This window comes from Amaranthus tricolor, chromosome 6 (assembly GCF_026212465.1).
Source record: "Amaranthus tricolor cultivar Red isolate AtriRed21 chromosome 6, ASM2621246v1, whole genome shotgun sequence".
Taxonomy (NCBI): Eukaryota; Viridiplantae; Streptophyta; class Magnoliopsida; order Caryophyllales; family Amaranthaceae; genus Amaranthus; species Amaranthus tricolor.
In genome coordinates, this window is record NC_080052.1 from 22,092,159 (window position 1) to 22,107,849 (window position 15,691).

The 15,691-nt window shown below is 30.6% G+C and overlaps 1 protein-coding gene across 2 annotated transcripts; it reads right to left on the reverse strand.

Moving 5' to 3' along the window:
* Window positions 1-5,292: 5,292 nt before the first annotated feature.
* Window positions 5,293-12,346, reverse strand: LOC130815089 (protein SMALL AUXIN UP-REGULATED RNA 10-like). Of its 2 annotated transcripts, XM_057681432.1 has the most exons (3): window positions 12,038-12,345; window positions 5,652-6,169; window positions 5,293-5,567 (listed from the first exon to the last, which is right to left on the reverse strand). In XM_057681432.1, the coding sequence occupies exons 1-3, from the start codon at window positions 12,061-12,063 to the stop codon at window positions 5,542-5,544; spliced, it is 570 nt and encodes a 189-aa protein (XP_057537415.1). In that variant the 5' UTR covers window positions 12,064-12,345; the 3' UTR covers window positions 5,293-5,541. The 2 variants fall into 2 exon arrangements, with proteins under 2 accessions (XP_057537415.1, XP_057537414.1); XM_057681431.1 differs by having other exon boundaries at window positions 5,293-6,169; window positions 12,038-12,346.
* Between the last annotated feature and the right edge of the window lie 3,345 nt (window positions 12,347-15,691).

The following is a 15,691-nucleotide window of genomic DNA, read 5'->3' on the forward strand; positions in this document are numbered from 1 at the left end:
CGGCTAGTTAACGGTAACAAACGGTCATATTTTGGCGAACCGGTTCCATGGAACCGGTGGGCCGGTTCAACCGGACCGGTCCCGGTTCCGGTTCCGGTTCCACGGAACCGTTGAGCCGGTTCAACCGGACCGGTTCCGGTTCCGGTTCCATGGAACCGTTGGACCGGTTCTCCCTGACCGGTTCCGGTTCCAAACCGCGGGTTTTTTACCCGGTTCACGATGGTTTTTTCCGGCGGTTTCACGGTTTCGCGGTTCGGAACCTGTCGCAAACGGTTCCGGTTCCGGTTCCGGATCCGGTTCCAAGCGGTTCGGTTCCGGGTAACCCGCCCCGTGGCCATGCCTAACTACGTGCAAGATTTAGTAAAAAAGAGAAGTCAAAAGCTCAATGACTTGTCAAGGTCAAGCTCAATGGATCATCGAGTGCACGACTTTGAGCTAATAAAAGAGTAAAATTTAAATTTCGATGAATCAAATGTCGAAAACTTGATGACCCGTCAACCTTAAATCCAATGGATAGTTGAGCATGCGTTATGCATATCGCAGGTTAGGAACTTTTGGTTATCTTATATCTCTAATTTTAAAAATCTTGCTAGATATTTTTTTACTAAAGATAGGATACATGAAAAAAGATAAATTTAAGAAAATTTCAATATATAAAATAGGGTTCAAAGGCGCAAATTATAATTCACTTTCAATATGTCTTTTGATAGCCTAGCTACTTTTCAACATATAATTCATGATCCCTCGGTTTTTCTTCTTAAAAGCTTTGACCATTGGGCTGTGAGTTAGTGTCAAATTTATAATACTTTCTTGTTCTATTATACTAGCTATATTTCACTTTTTACGCAATTTAATAAGTAATTTTGATAATTTATATCTTAAGTTGTGATTAACTAAAAATTATAAAAATGTGATATTATGAAAGTATTTGATTAGACAATTCAAATAAGATCTTACTTGACTATATTTTTTTTAACACATTAGCCGTAATATATAAAATAAGCTTGAAAGATGAATAGTACCAATATTTCTTATATAGCAACTATTTCAGAACGAAGGAAGTAGTTCATTGTATTTTAGTGTAGACTCCATTCATATTTGAAGACACTTAACTAAAAGAGAAGAAATATTACTTTTGGAATGAAGTGTTCTCGCCATAAATGCAGTTATATAGTTATTTTAGTATAGATCTACATTCAAAACTAAAATTAATTTTGTTTTATCTATTGTTTTTTAAGTTATTGCAATCAAATATATGCAAATCTTTACTTTATTAGTTTATTAGCCATTGTTTACTGTACTTGATATGCTCAAGGGAAAACCCATTTAAAAAGCCAATAATGATAAAGTGCGTTGAGTTTGAAAAATTGGGTCAAATGAAAAGGGAATGCTATATGCTTTCAAGAAAAGAATGAAGACAATCAAGTGAAACGGCCAAAATTCACTTACCTTGTCAAACCATTCATGAGTCACGACCTATTTGATTATCGGTACTAAAAAGTGAGAATAATAATAAAAAATTAGTGTAATTTTTATAGGTATATTTCCTAATATATTTTAATGGCCATACTTAGTTATTCTCCTTTAACACTCTCATTTTCTTCATAAAGTTTTTTCCATTGCATTATCGATTAAACACAAGGTATTAGATGGTTATGGAATTGTGAAGAATAAAACTTTTTTATGATAAAACTTTCATTACTGTGAAAATGACATGATACAAAACATGAAAATTTACACAATAAATCATTCTCAAATATAAACTTAGACTCTCAGGATTTAATGAGAATTTTATGCAATGGAGTGAATATTTAAGGGGATAAAAAAAGTCAATCCAATGTAACAAAGCTAATTAGACATGCAAATGAAGTTATTGAAGTAATTGTAATAGAGGTAAAATGAGTGATAATAAATGAAGATGAATAAAAAAGAGGCTGATTTCCCTCATTAGGAAGTAAAGAATTCCCCCACCCTTCCCTAGGGTAAATTTGTAACCCAAAATAAGGGAACTAATTGCTATATTCTCCATTTTTCATTACCTTCTAACAATTAAATCCTTTTAATCATTTATCTAATTAACTTTGTTATTTTAATTTAACTTTTATTTACCTCGTAAATATTTGCTCTCGATACGAATAACACCTTAATGAATCTATTACAAGGCGATAAAGTATGTGTACAAGGACTTCCATTACTTCAATACTAGAAAAGTAAAGTGAAAGAGGTTATTTAACTAGTAATGACATGCCTACAATATTTTTCAAAAACAGAACTACCACCTGTTTTTTTTTTTTTTTGAAAAATTTACATAGATTAATCTACATTTTCATGATTTTCCTACAATAATTTCACTTATTGATTAACCATGAATAATTCTAATCTTATGGGGTATTTGCCTAGAGTAAACTCGGGTAACCAAATAACCTGCTATAACAAGTTTTATTTTAGAAATAAAGATAAATTAAAATAGAATGTCGAAAAATATAAAAAAAATGTTAAAATTTTTGAAGAATTTTTTATGTTAATTTTTAAAACTTTTCTATAATTTTATATTAATTTTCAATTTACATTTTTTATAAATTACCGACTATAGCAGGTGATTCGATTATTCAAGTTTACTCTAGGCAAATACCCCATAAAATTTAGATTATTCATGGTTAATCAATAAGTAGAATTATAATAGAAAAATCATAAAAAAGCTGAATTATTCTAAATAATTTATTTTTTGAGCTGAACTACCACATGTTGATATTTTTAATTTTACCAAGTAAAACGCATCCATGAATATGAGAAAATGCTATACAATGTTGAAAGTAAAAACATAATTTATATACCTATAACTTTGTAGAGGTCCAACAAACTTTTTTGAAATAATATCTTTAATATGGAGAAAGCAATTTTAAAAAGGTTTTTAAGGGATATATTGAATATATAAATATATTCATCTAAAATCTCGCTAGATTCTTCTTAGCATATATAGTTTTTATTTAAAAAATATTATAATTTTTTATAATGCGTATTTAGAGATATAGAGGCTCAAAATCATACAATTTAATAATTTTGCGTAAAATGACATGCAGTCTCATAGCCGTTTGCCAAACGAATCAAAATTATTGGATGTTACATTTTGATGTGAATCCTTATTTTAAATTACATCTAAAAATGGTAGTTTATTTTAAAAATTTATTACAAAATATCTTTTATTAGACTCAATTTTATTCATGTATAATAAATATCGAGACATAATTTTGGACTTGATAAATGACATGATTCATGATTAAAGAATTATTTTTAAATAAATAAATTTAACTAGAATGATGCTATATCACTACTATTGTGTTAACTTATTTCAAAACTTTTTGTAAATAACATACCTAATTAATAGTATCTTTGGTTGGAAAAGAATTTTTTAAAATTATATAGGCAATATTTTTTGCAAATTGTATTTATTGCAGTAAATAAAAATTTTAATATTGTCTTTTAAAATCTGTTTATCAGGTTAGTAAATTTTGAAAATACATCAATAGAAATCATAAAAATTACATATAATTTACATATATCTTTATACTAACAACTCTTTGAATTGTACGGATTTTGTACTAGTTTACATATAAAACACATACAAAAAGTAAAGTGGAGAAATAAAAAGAAATATAAAGAGTATTTATTAATGGGAATAATGGTATAAAAATGCACAAGATAGCATAACATTTTCCTTGGTTAAAAACCTTGGTTCTTCGATTGGAAATAATAATAATAATAATAATAATAATAATAATAATAATAATAATAATAAGGCAAAATGTTAAAAAACTACCTAGTATATACCCCATTTTGCAAAAAACTACCTTAAATAAAATTTTTTGCAAAAAACTATCTTATATAATACAATTGTTTGCAAAACACTACCTTATAACGGATTGTGGCCTTTGACCGCTATCTTTAACCGTTGACCCGCATGTGAGACGCACGTGATGCATTACTGTATTTAATTTTTATTATTTTTTTTTTATTTTTGTTTTTATTTATATTATTATTATTATTATTATTTTTTATTTTTTTTATTTTTTTTATTTTTTATTTTTTTTTATTTTTTTTTTAAAAAAAAATAATAATAATAAAAATTTAAAATAAAATAAAAATAAAAACAAAGTAAAAAAATTAATAATAATAATAATAATAATAATAATAATAATAATAATAATAATAATAATAATAAAATTAAAAAAAATTAATAATAAAAATTAAATACAGTAATACATCACGTGCGTCTCACATGCGGGTCAACGGTTAAAGATAGCGGTCAAAGGCCACAATCTGTTATAAGGTAGTGTTTTGCAAACAATTGTATTATATAAGGTAGTTTTTTGCAAAATTTTTTATTTAAGGTAGTTTTTTGTAAAATGGGGTATATACTAGGTAGTTTTTTAACATTTTGCCTAATAATAATGATAATAATAATAATAAAATTTCTAAAACTCTGGATGCTAAAGCTCCTATAAAACTGCTAGCTGATTAGTTTCATTTTGTTTTATTTCTTCTTTTTTGTACTCTCAGATGAATGTAACTGGTGCTTTTCATTCCTCATTTTTCATTGCACATAAAGGATGAATTGGAGAAAGCTTTTCTCGAAGGCAGGCTCCTTCCTCATATTGATGCAATATAAGAAGTAGGTTGGCAATCATTTTGTATGCTGTATTGTTTTTGTTTGGATTTTTGAAATTTTCATTATTTCAAAAAAATAAATAATAATAATAATAATAATAATAATAATAATAATAATAATAATAACAACTTTGGAGGCTCACCCTTTGCTGGAACAGAGTTTTCTCATGAACTCTTAGTGCTTTTTTAGCGAACATTGCAGCCTGCAGAGCAAAAGAGGAAGAAATACTCTATTAAGTGTGAGTAGAATTGGTACAAATTCATTCCCTCTGCTTTTTTCACATTTAGAGAGTTGGGCGAAGATGCACTCGGCTTGTTATCAAGGACTGCATAGTTTTCTTTAAGTAACTCTAGTAGCACCAAATCTAGAGTCTATATTTTCCACAGACTAGCTTTTTATATTCAAAAAGATGTGAATGCTCAACTTGTTGCTTGACTCCTCACCAATTTCTTGTAAAGTCTTTTTCTATGAAATGGAATATGGTTTATAATAAATAAAATTTAAAAATACAATAAAATAAAATAATAATAATAATAAATAATAATAATAATAATAATAATAATAATAATAATAATAATAATAATAATAATAATAATAATAATGAGTAATATAATAGGTAGAGAAAATTGGTTACAATTATAATTGAATATTCTCCATTATTATTTATGGACTAAAATAAATAACAAATAAAATTTTTCACTCCTTGCAACTCCAAAAGTTATAAACAAGGATTAGAATAACAATGATCCGTGTGATTTAATATTTAAATCAAAGGAACAATACAAATAACTAACGGAAATCATAGTTTACACCTATGGCGAAAAAAATTGCCTAAGAGTCTTCAAGTGCTGGACCAATACGAATTATTTGATCAATTAAGCCTTAGATGTAGATGCTTTAGCTGGAAAATTTTCCAAATTTGTTAACGTTAGTAAATGACAATTATTTGATAACGAGGTCGTGTTATGGTATAAGGTTTGTTTACCTCTTCCCATGTTACATTTATTCTTGACGTCCTCCTTTGCCCTAATTTCATTTTCAATGCAGATGATGAGAAACTTGAATGTCTCGATCTCACATGGAATATGAAGGTTGTTACCATGATCAAATCCGTACTCGTCTTCAACCTTTTTAAGTAGTTTTATAAAATGATCATGTTTAAGGTACGTGGTGGGTATCACGAACCTTCGATGCTCTGGTCCTACGTAAACTGCTAATTTACCCTCAGGAACGTCTGGTGGATAGTTGGAGTTGTTACAATCTTCCTCGTCTGAATCCTCTGTGTTTAAGTTTTTGAGTTGCGTATTGAGGGTGACTTCTTTCCATTTTCGAATCATTTCTTTAAAGCTTACAATTTGTCTAATCCCACGTATTTTGACACGCCCATTTTTGGCCACCCCATATTCATTCATGGCTTTGCCTTTCGGAACAATTTGCGATTGTGAATCTCCGTTGCTTGAAATAAGCGGGTTCAATTTATGATGATGAGCATCGTCAAATTGTCTTTTGAAGTCATATATAATAGAATCATGATTAATAAAATCATATGATAATTATTTATGTATATAATCAAAATAATAATATGAACAACTTTTCATACAATAATAAAATATACAATGGAATCAGAAGCAACAAAAGATCACATAGTGATATTGTTTGGTATTAATATCCTATTTAATTGGATATTTAAGTCTTAACAAAGTAAACACATGTGATGTAGATCGTAAAACACATGTGATAATCAATTCTTTCAAAATTGACCTGGAAATTGATCAGATTGTGGGTCATAATTCGAAATTTTTGACAAATGATCCAATCCGAAAAAATGGGAAATAATTAGGTCAAATTCAACTAAAATCCGAAACCAACAGTTAATAAATTGACTCAATTTTTTTATTTTCAGTCAAAAATTTATTATTATAGCCTTAAAATCGATTATATTAATTTGTTTTATTTATAAGTATTTTATTAAAAAAATAAAAACAAAAATCATTATATATATTTTTAGAAATTCTTTAATGTTAAGAAAAAAAACTAAAATATTCTTAACCGGTACGGCCGTTTGAAATTAATCACACTTATAAATGATTGGATCAAATATAACCCAATATAAAATGAAAATTTGAAAAAAAAAAGATAATTTAACAACTTTATTCAAAAAACAAGCTCCGTTCAAACTTTATTCTCAAAATAAGTGTCCTTGCCTCCGAAGCTAAGCTTGGTGTATACTCGCACTTACTAACAACGAGTATAATGAAATGGTCAAAATTTTAGTCAAATTTTATTTCCCTGTTACTAACAGCGACCTATTGTTTGACTGGTCAACTGGTCAAGTCGCTGTTAGTAACAGCAATCTAATACGTTTCTAAATTCAGCAGCCTTCTTCCTCCATCCTCATTTCAGCCAATTTTGTATCAGCGAAACAACCCACGAAATATCCCTCTACTTTCCACCATTAAAATCAACTTCAATCCTTCAATTAATCTCATCAAATTTCAAGTTTCTACTAATTAGTTCTGTCATCTTCCTACATTTACTTAAAGTACTATTTTTTTGTGTTTTTGTCTTTTTTCAAAAATTAGGGTTCACAAATTCCTCATCAACTTTCACATAAATACAGGTTCATAAACTTGCAATTTACTACTTCTTGTTGATCTACAGCTTATTAAGGTACGTTTTTATTATAAATTTTTAATTGTTGTTGATTTTAAAATATATGTCATTTATAGTGGTCATTTACACTTAAACTCTATGAATATGTCGAATGTACTTGTTATTTGCCATGATCTTCATAATAAGGTTGTTTGTTCATGAATTTAATGTAGAAGATGTTTGATTTTAATGTAGAGAATGTTTGAATGCAAACCCTAAATTTGAGTTTAATTTAGATAATGTTTGAATGTAAAACCTAAATTTAATCAATGTTGTTATATATGTATATATTTATGAACTTGATCGTGATGTTGATTTTGTACGTATTGTTGTAGAAATGGCTTCATTTCGTGTGACTGTTGTACGTTTTTGGAATGGTTCAATTCGACCAAGTAATTGCAATGTTACGTATGTTGGGGGAAGACATAAACTGTTTGCATGCAACTCAAACATGGACTTGAATGAATTTAAGCATTTTATATGCTCTAAGATTGACATTGATACAACATGAAGTACTGTTAATATAAGTTTTAAATAAAATATTAGTGGAGAATTGTTAGCTCTTTCGGTTGAGGATGAGGAGGCTATAGATGCAATGTGGGAGTATTCAAAGTCTACCCCTATTCCTTCTTTAGAGTTATATGTTGAAGAGGTACCCCTAGGGAATCAAGATGTCAATGTTATAGAAACAAATGCATTCTTAAATGTAACTTCTTCTGCTCCTTCTCATACGCCCTTCCCTACCCAAGAAATCCAAAATCCCATTATGCCATCTTCCTCTTCTCCTTCTAATTACAGTAACTAAGTTATTGTTGAATTACAGTAGAGATGGATCCAGCAGCTCCAGGCCCTTGAGACCCTAGTGTGCTGACGATGCAGGCGGATCACAGGATCAGTGTACTATGGGATGTCCAGGTTAGTCAACTTAGTATTTTGAATGTACATGCCTTTATACTTTAACTTTATGCTAATATAATCTTTGTGTTTAGGTGTCCGACGCAGAGACCATATATACCAGGCATCCCAACTTTGCTTCGTGGGAGATTGACGCACGGATCATCCCCTACCTTCAGCGAGCGAGGTTGTACGACTTCCACCTCATCGCTTATAGGAGAGTCGATGCGGCACTAGTCACGGCTTTAGTCGAGCGGTGGCGCCAAGAGACACATACCTTCCACCTACCTCTAGGTGAGGCTACTGTCTCTTTACTTGACGTAGCTGTGCTTACACGGCTTCCCATCGAGGGAAATGCCGTCTGCACCGTTGGACGCCAATTCGAAAGTTGGCAAGATAAAGTCCATAGATTATTAGGAGTCCGACCTCCCCTAGAGGTAGCCAAAGGGAGTGGGTTGCGCGTAACATGGCTTGCGCAGAACTTCTCGCACCTACCTGAAGGTGTTGATGAGGCTACCATTGAGAGATACGCTAAGGCGTATCTCTTATAACTGATTGGTGTTGTCTTGTTCTGCGACAAGACTGGCAACAAGGTACAGCTTTTGTACTTGACGTTGCTTGATGCGCCATGGGAGGTCATCTCCTGTTACAGCTGGGGTTCCGCAGCCCTAGCTTATCTATACAGAAGACTGTGTGAAGCTTCACAGAAGAACGTGAAGGAGATCGCTGGGCCCTTGATTATTCTCCAAGTAATACTAACTTTACATGTTAACCTTTTATTTCTTAATTTATTTTTGTGTTTCGTTTACTTACTTATATCTGTAATTCATAGCTTTGGGCGTGGGAGCATATTCTCATTGGGCAATCGATGAGGAGTGTGGGACGTGGTGCATTTGCGCCACCAATTCTTCCACCTCCACATGTGTCGTATGGATCGCGGTGGTCCTTTGATAGGCGTACAAGGACCCACACAGGATCGGGCGTGGGGTTCTACCGCGATCAACTCGATCTACTTCGAGCTAACTAGGTAAAAACTTCACTACAACTTGTCTTGTAACTATCATATTGCGTAATTTATTAATTACATTTTCACGTGTAGTTTCGATGGGACCCTTACCCCGCTGAGGCATACGCTGCATTGCCTCAGCACTCAAAGATCTTGTTAGGGGCGTGGAGAGCCTCTGTACCTTTGATATGCTCTGACATAGTCGAAGTGCATCTCCCTGAGCGCGTACTGCGCCAATTTGGGATGGTACAGGGCATCCCGCCGCCTTGTGACACAGTGGCAAGTCTCCATCATAGCTCACGCAAGGGTCGAGAACCCAAGAACTGGTTGGAGATCAACTGGCGCCATATAGCTCGTTGGGATCACAGGCTAGAGCTGCTGGCCCAAAGTGCGCCGATCGAGGCTGTGGGTGCACCTACTTTGGCGGATTACATGCCGTGGTTCCTCTCCATCACTACTCGTCAATGGATGACATCACGAGGTATCATTGCGGCAGCCCAATACGCTCCCGCAGCACCGACGATGACAATCGTTGTAAGTATTCTTCAACGTTGATTATTAACCATAAAACTTACATGTTACACATTTCATTAATACTTCAGTCTTAATGCAGGCACAGGGCATTGTATCTGTCACCAGCTCCACCCAAGAGGAGTCTGTACGGGAGATTGCCTAAGGCATACTCCTAGGGACACAGTTTCAGCACTTCATTCCAGAAGTCGCTCTGCCCGACACCACTATGGACGAGCAGGGGTCATCTCCTCATCATGCCGACGTTCATCTTGAGGAGGTAGACTTAACGTGCCCCAACTATGATGTTGGGTCCTCACAGGGTGCTGGATCATCACAGTATCAATCACCTCTTCTACCCGAGCGTCATGCGACGGCCTTTTACTATCATAGAAGGCGTCGTAAACCGTCACAATTAGACAGGGTACAGAAAGAGGATTAGCATTAGTATGCTGTTTGTATATATTGAACATTAGTGACATTTTGTATATGTTAAATATTTGTACATATTCAATATTTGTAACATTTGGACTTTTGTATATATAAGTAGATGTATGTGTGTGTGTATGTGTCTATATATATATATATATATATATATATATATATATATATATATATATATATATATATATATATATATATATATATATATATATATATATATATATATATATAAAACATTTGTACATATTCAATATTTTGTATAATTTATAACATATATGTAGATGTATATATTTTTATTGTATTATCACACGTTTATTATGAATGAAATGATGTTAAGTACTCAAAGTTTTTGGCGATGAATCATTCCGCTAAGAATGCAGTATGATTTTAATCAAAAACAAACAGACAATCATATTCAAATAGGTAAAATGCTCTCGAAAATTCAACACAATTTTGGATACAATGAAGTAGGGAGATGATGGAGTTATTTATAGAACATAATAACAACGGCTATTTTCAACTTTATAACGTCTATTTTTCAATTTTACAACGGTTAGTTTAAATCATACAAAAAAATCAACAAAAGTCAAACCAGGTCAAGGGATCAAGTTGTTGTTACTAACAGCGACATTATGTTTGACCAGTGAAACATTAGGTCGCTGTGAATAACAGCGACTTGACCCTGGACAAAATTTTTGACCATTTTTTTCTTTTTGCTGTTAGTAAGTGCGGGTATACACCAAGCCTAGGTTTGAAGGCACGAACGCTTATTTTGGGAATTAAGTTTAAACGAAGCCTGTTTTTTGAATAAAGTTGTCAAATAATCTTATTTTTTTAAAATTTTCATATAAAACTCACCCAACTAATCGTTTTGACGGATCTAATGCCAATCGCATTAGATATTTTATGATCACAATCACTCCATAAATTGTTACATAATGAAATCACAAATTTAATTGCCTATGGATCTACATCTACATGTCTATTGAACAACATGAACAATGAATTTTACAAGAAGGAAGTCAATCGAAGTGATGATGCGATCAAAACACATTTTATTGGACAAAAGTTTAGATATTGGTACTATTATACAAAGTTAGTCTTTTTTTTTTTTTTTTAATTCGTCTCATTATATATATATATATATATATATATATATATATATATATATATATATATATATATATATATATTTAATTTCTATTTTTTGATCATGATATATTTATGCTTATTATTTTAATTTTCATTCATATATAACACATTTAATTTATTTGTTCATCTCATTCAAATACTTCTCTCACTTGTAGGAAAATTTAAATAGAAAAGTAGTGAATTGATTTATTTGGAGAGGAAGTTGAGCAAATATCTAAAATGACTATTTTTATTCATTGCTAAAAATTGATTACATTAATGAGCATTTATAGTGATCAATTTTGATTACAAGCTTACTTTTTTCTAGGAAATTCTTTTATAATATCTTAGATATTTTTATTTTTTATTTACTTTTTTCTAGGAACTTTTATTATAAAATCTTAAATATTTTTATTTTTTAATTCTTTAATTTAGATAATTTTATGTTTAATATTTTTAAAATCCTAGATTTCTCTAGGTTATTTTAACATTCTCTCACTTTCACATAAAATACACTTTTTTATCACGTCTACTTGCGTTTCTTACTTTTATCTCATTTATACAATTGTACGTGGGAATATATCTTTGAGACAAAGGAAGTATAGCAATATGTTGTAACATGAACAAAAATTGAAGCAACCCATCTGATTAACCCAGTATCCCACACAATTCATCTGATCAAATATGAAAAGGAATAAATTATAAAAAAAAAATAAAAGGAATGGTAATATTACCTTGAAATGTGACTGGGAGGAGGCATTAATGAAGCTTTGAAGAATATGGGGCAAGCCCAGCAAAACTTGAGTTCAATACAAACAATAATTTGGGACACAAATTGGATAAAAGCATAAACCAAAATAACAACTATGAACTATTTATTGTTGAGAAATAGGAGAAGATATTCCCAAATTTAGTTATAATTGACAAACAAAAGCATATTAATCATCAATTATAAGGGTTTAGTTATTCAAGATAGAGTGAATATAGGAGCTTTAATTATAGGGAAGAGTGTTGGATGATGTATAAAAAAGTTTGTTATTTTTAGCAAAGAATTAAATGAAATTTGGACAAGTATTTGAGAATATTAAGGGATGACTTTTGATCTATTTTATAGATGAGGAAGATGAGATCCAAGATGTACATATAAACGTACTTACATTTGACTTGGGACATGCATTATATGTTCAAAGTTTGTAGTACAAGTATACCTATTTGAAACTAACTCGAAATCAGACCAATTATTAATGTGTCGATAAAATTTTTGACGCTCTCGATATTGAACCTAAGTAAAAGTCTAGTTAATTTATACCTTTTTTAGTTCTACATCATTATTATTAGTTAGAATTCACAATATATTCTAGTCTATTTTTGAATTTTAAATCAATATTTCTTTGTTGTTGACTTAAAACCAATGTATTTGTTTTTTATAAGTCAAATAATATTTGGATCCGTTGTCTCAAATCCATTTTGGTCGATTTGGACCCTATTTTATAAATACGTCGGATTCAGGTCCATATAAAATTGACAAATCCAGATCCATTTCTTGAAAAAATATGTAGATTCGTGGATCCGTAAGGATCCGTGAATCTGTATCCATATCCTCCCCTAAAAATAGATGTGAATCCAAGTCCACTTAGACTTGGTCCAAATCTGACCCGTTTCCATCCCTACTTGTCCCTATGCTAAACCATCACCGACTTGTACAATATACTAGGGCTGTAAAATAGTGACTCGATTCGAAAAACTAACCAATGTCGATCTGCATTCGATCTATATGTAAACCTGAGTTTTTTTATCTATAATTGATCTAAACTAACCTGATGTTGACTTGTGCATACCCAATATTAACTGATGTGGTTAGCTGAATCCAACTTAAACCCTACCCATTACTGAGAATTCTCAATTCTACTCGATATTTACTCGACCCATAATTCACCCAATCAAACATCAATATAATCTGCAATTTGCAACCAAACCGCATAGGTTGATATCTACATGACTAATAATTGCATAAATGTGATGTTGAATAATTCCGCTATTATATTGTTCTAATATCACCCCTATCAGTAATAAACACGACCTATAATAAATGGTCAATCTACTTTTTTGAACTTTTTTTTGGATATAGTGACATCTTATAATATTATTATTTTATTTTTTTGATATTGCGATACTTGCTAATATTTAGTAGAAAATTTTTAAGGGCATATTATTTTAGTTTTTTTTAACATATTCAAAACCATAATGATTGAAATTATTTATTATAAACATTGACTAAATTTCGTCTAAAATTTTGAATTGATGTTATGAATTTATTTCGAATTAAGCATAACTAATCATTAAATTTTATAACAAACTTAATATACCCGATATTGAATAAATTTAAATTCAAGTAAAAAGAACCCAAGACTTTTTAACTTAAATTAAAAACAAATTTGATCGATTTGATCGATTGAAGTTGACCCAAATTCAATAATAACCCTACTTAAAGTTAACTCGATTAAAAAATAATTTGATCCAAAGTCTAATCAAACTCTATTTGACATAGAGTATAACCGACTTGGACCCAAATAATATATATACCTGACTCAATAATACAACTAGAATCGAATTGAAGCTGATACGAAAAATATAACTTAGTGTGGTCTTGAATCGACATAGACCCACGCTCAATCTAACCCAAATAAGCGAGGAAATGAGAAGATTTAAGGTGAGGAGGAAAAATGAAAAAATGTGCAAATGAAATTAAAAATAATTTTTATATGTAAATGAAAAAAAGTAATAGCTAGTACATATTATAACCTAACAAAAAAAATGTAGCAAAAATCGTAGATGAAACTAAGAATGTAAATCCCTAAACATTGTTAAATTAAGACAAAGGGAGTGGTCAGAATTCAATTTGATAGTACTTTTCTATTTCACTCAATTTGTTTTATTTTTCATTTTAATTTGTCTTAATGAATTTAACTCATTTTTTATTAGGATATGACATAATCACTTTTACCTATATATATTCTCTCTCATTTTAATTTGTATGCAGAAGCATTTATTTAGATCATTGAGTCATTTCAATTTGTATTCAAAATACTTTTCTATTTCACTCAATTTGTTTTTTTTTCATGTTAATTTGTCCTAATGAATTTGACTCATTTTTATTTGGGTATGGCATAATCACTTTTACCTATATATATTCTCTCTCATTTCAATTTGTATGCAGAAGTATTTATTCAGGTTATTGGGTCCTTCATTTTGTATGCAGAAGTGTTTATTCAGGTTATTGGGTCAATTTCAAATATAATACTTCAAGTATGATCAAAATCAAATCTTATGACCATTATAATTTTTACATAATTATAAATATATTTTGAAAACCAAATCAAATTTAAATTCAATTATAAAATCGAATAAAATTCAAATTGTAAGGTTAATGTTAAACACCTCTATTTTCACCTAGCATAGAGACACTTTTAGTTCAGCTAGTGTCTTGAGAGACGTATCTCGAGTCCAATCCATTAAAGATTAATGTCTACTTGTAAGGTTAATGTTAAACACCTCTATTGCTCCGGATAATAGTCGGACTTTTTTTTTTCAGTCCACCTCCACTCGGAAGTCGGATTATGCATACTCCAAGTTTTCCCCGACTAGGACTCTCAGACGCTCGGAACTCCAACGGAGTTAGATTTTTATCAAACTTTATCGTGATTGTACTAATGATTTTAAAGCATACAAATTTAACAAAATATATTTTTCAAATACAATTTAACAAAAAAATTTGTACTTTAAATTCATGTTCAACAAGAAAAATAGTCCTACTACTACAATTTAACAAAATTTTCTCGCATTTTGATTTGGCGTATTTTAAATCTCTTGATCTGATTTGTCGTATTTTGATTGATTAATCTAAATAAAAATACTAAGTAGGTTTTCAAAATCGAAACTTACAATTAGTATGAGAGAGAGCTTGAATTAGTAACGTCTAGAGTTTTAAGGGAAACAAAATATTGGGGTAAAAGTCAAATTCAAAGTCGGATTTCCTTCAGGGTTCGAGTTGGGTCGGAGTCTCGAATTTTTAATAAGGTCCAACACCGGTCCGTCCCTAAATCGGACTCGGATCGTAAAGTCAAAGTCGGATAACTTTTTCTTCGGACTCGAATCGGATTATTTTCCTCGGATCGAGTCGGACTAGGTTCGTATTTGCCATCTCTACTTACTGTATTCTTAATGCCTACTTACATTATCCTTAATGCTTACTTACCGTATTTTTAATGTTTACTTTCAATAAATATCTACTTACATTATTCTTAATGCCTATTTATAATATTTTAAAAAATATATAATCACTCGGCATAATTAGAATTTGTGCTTTAGTTATAGAGTTGGTTCCTAGT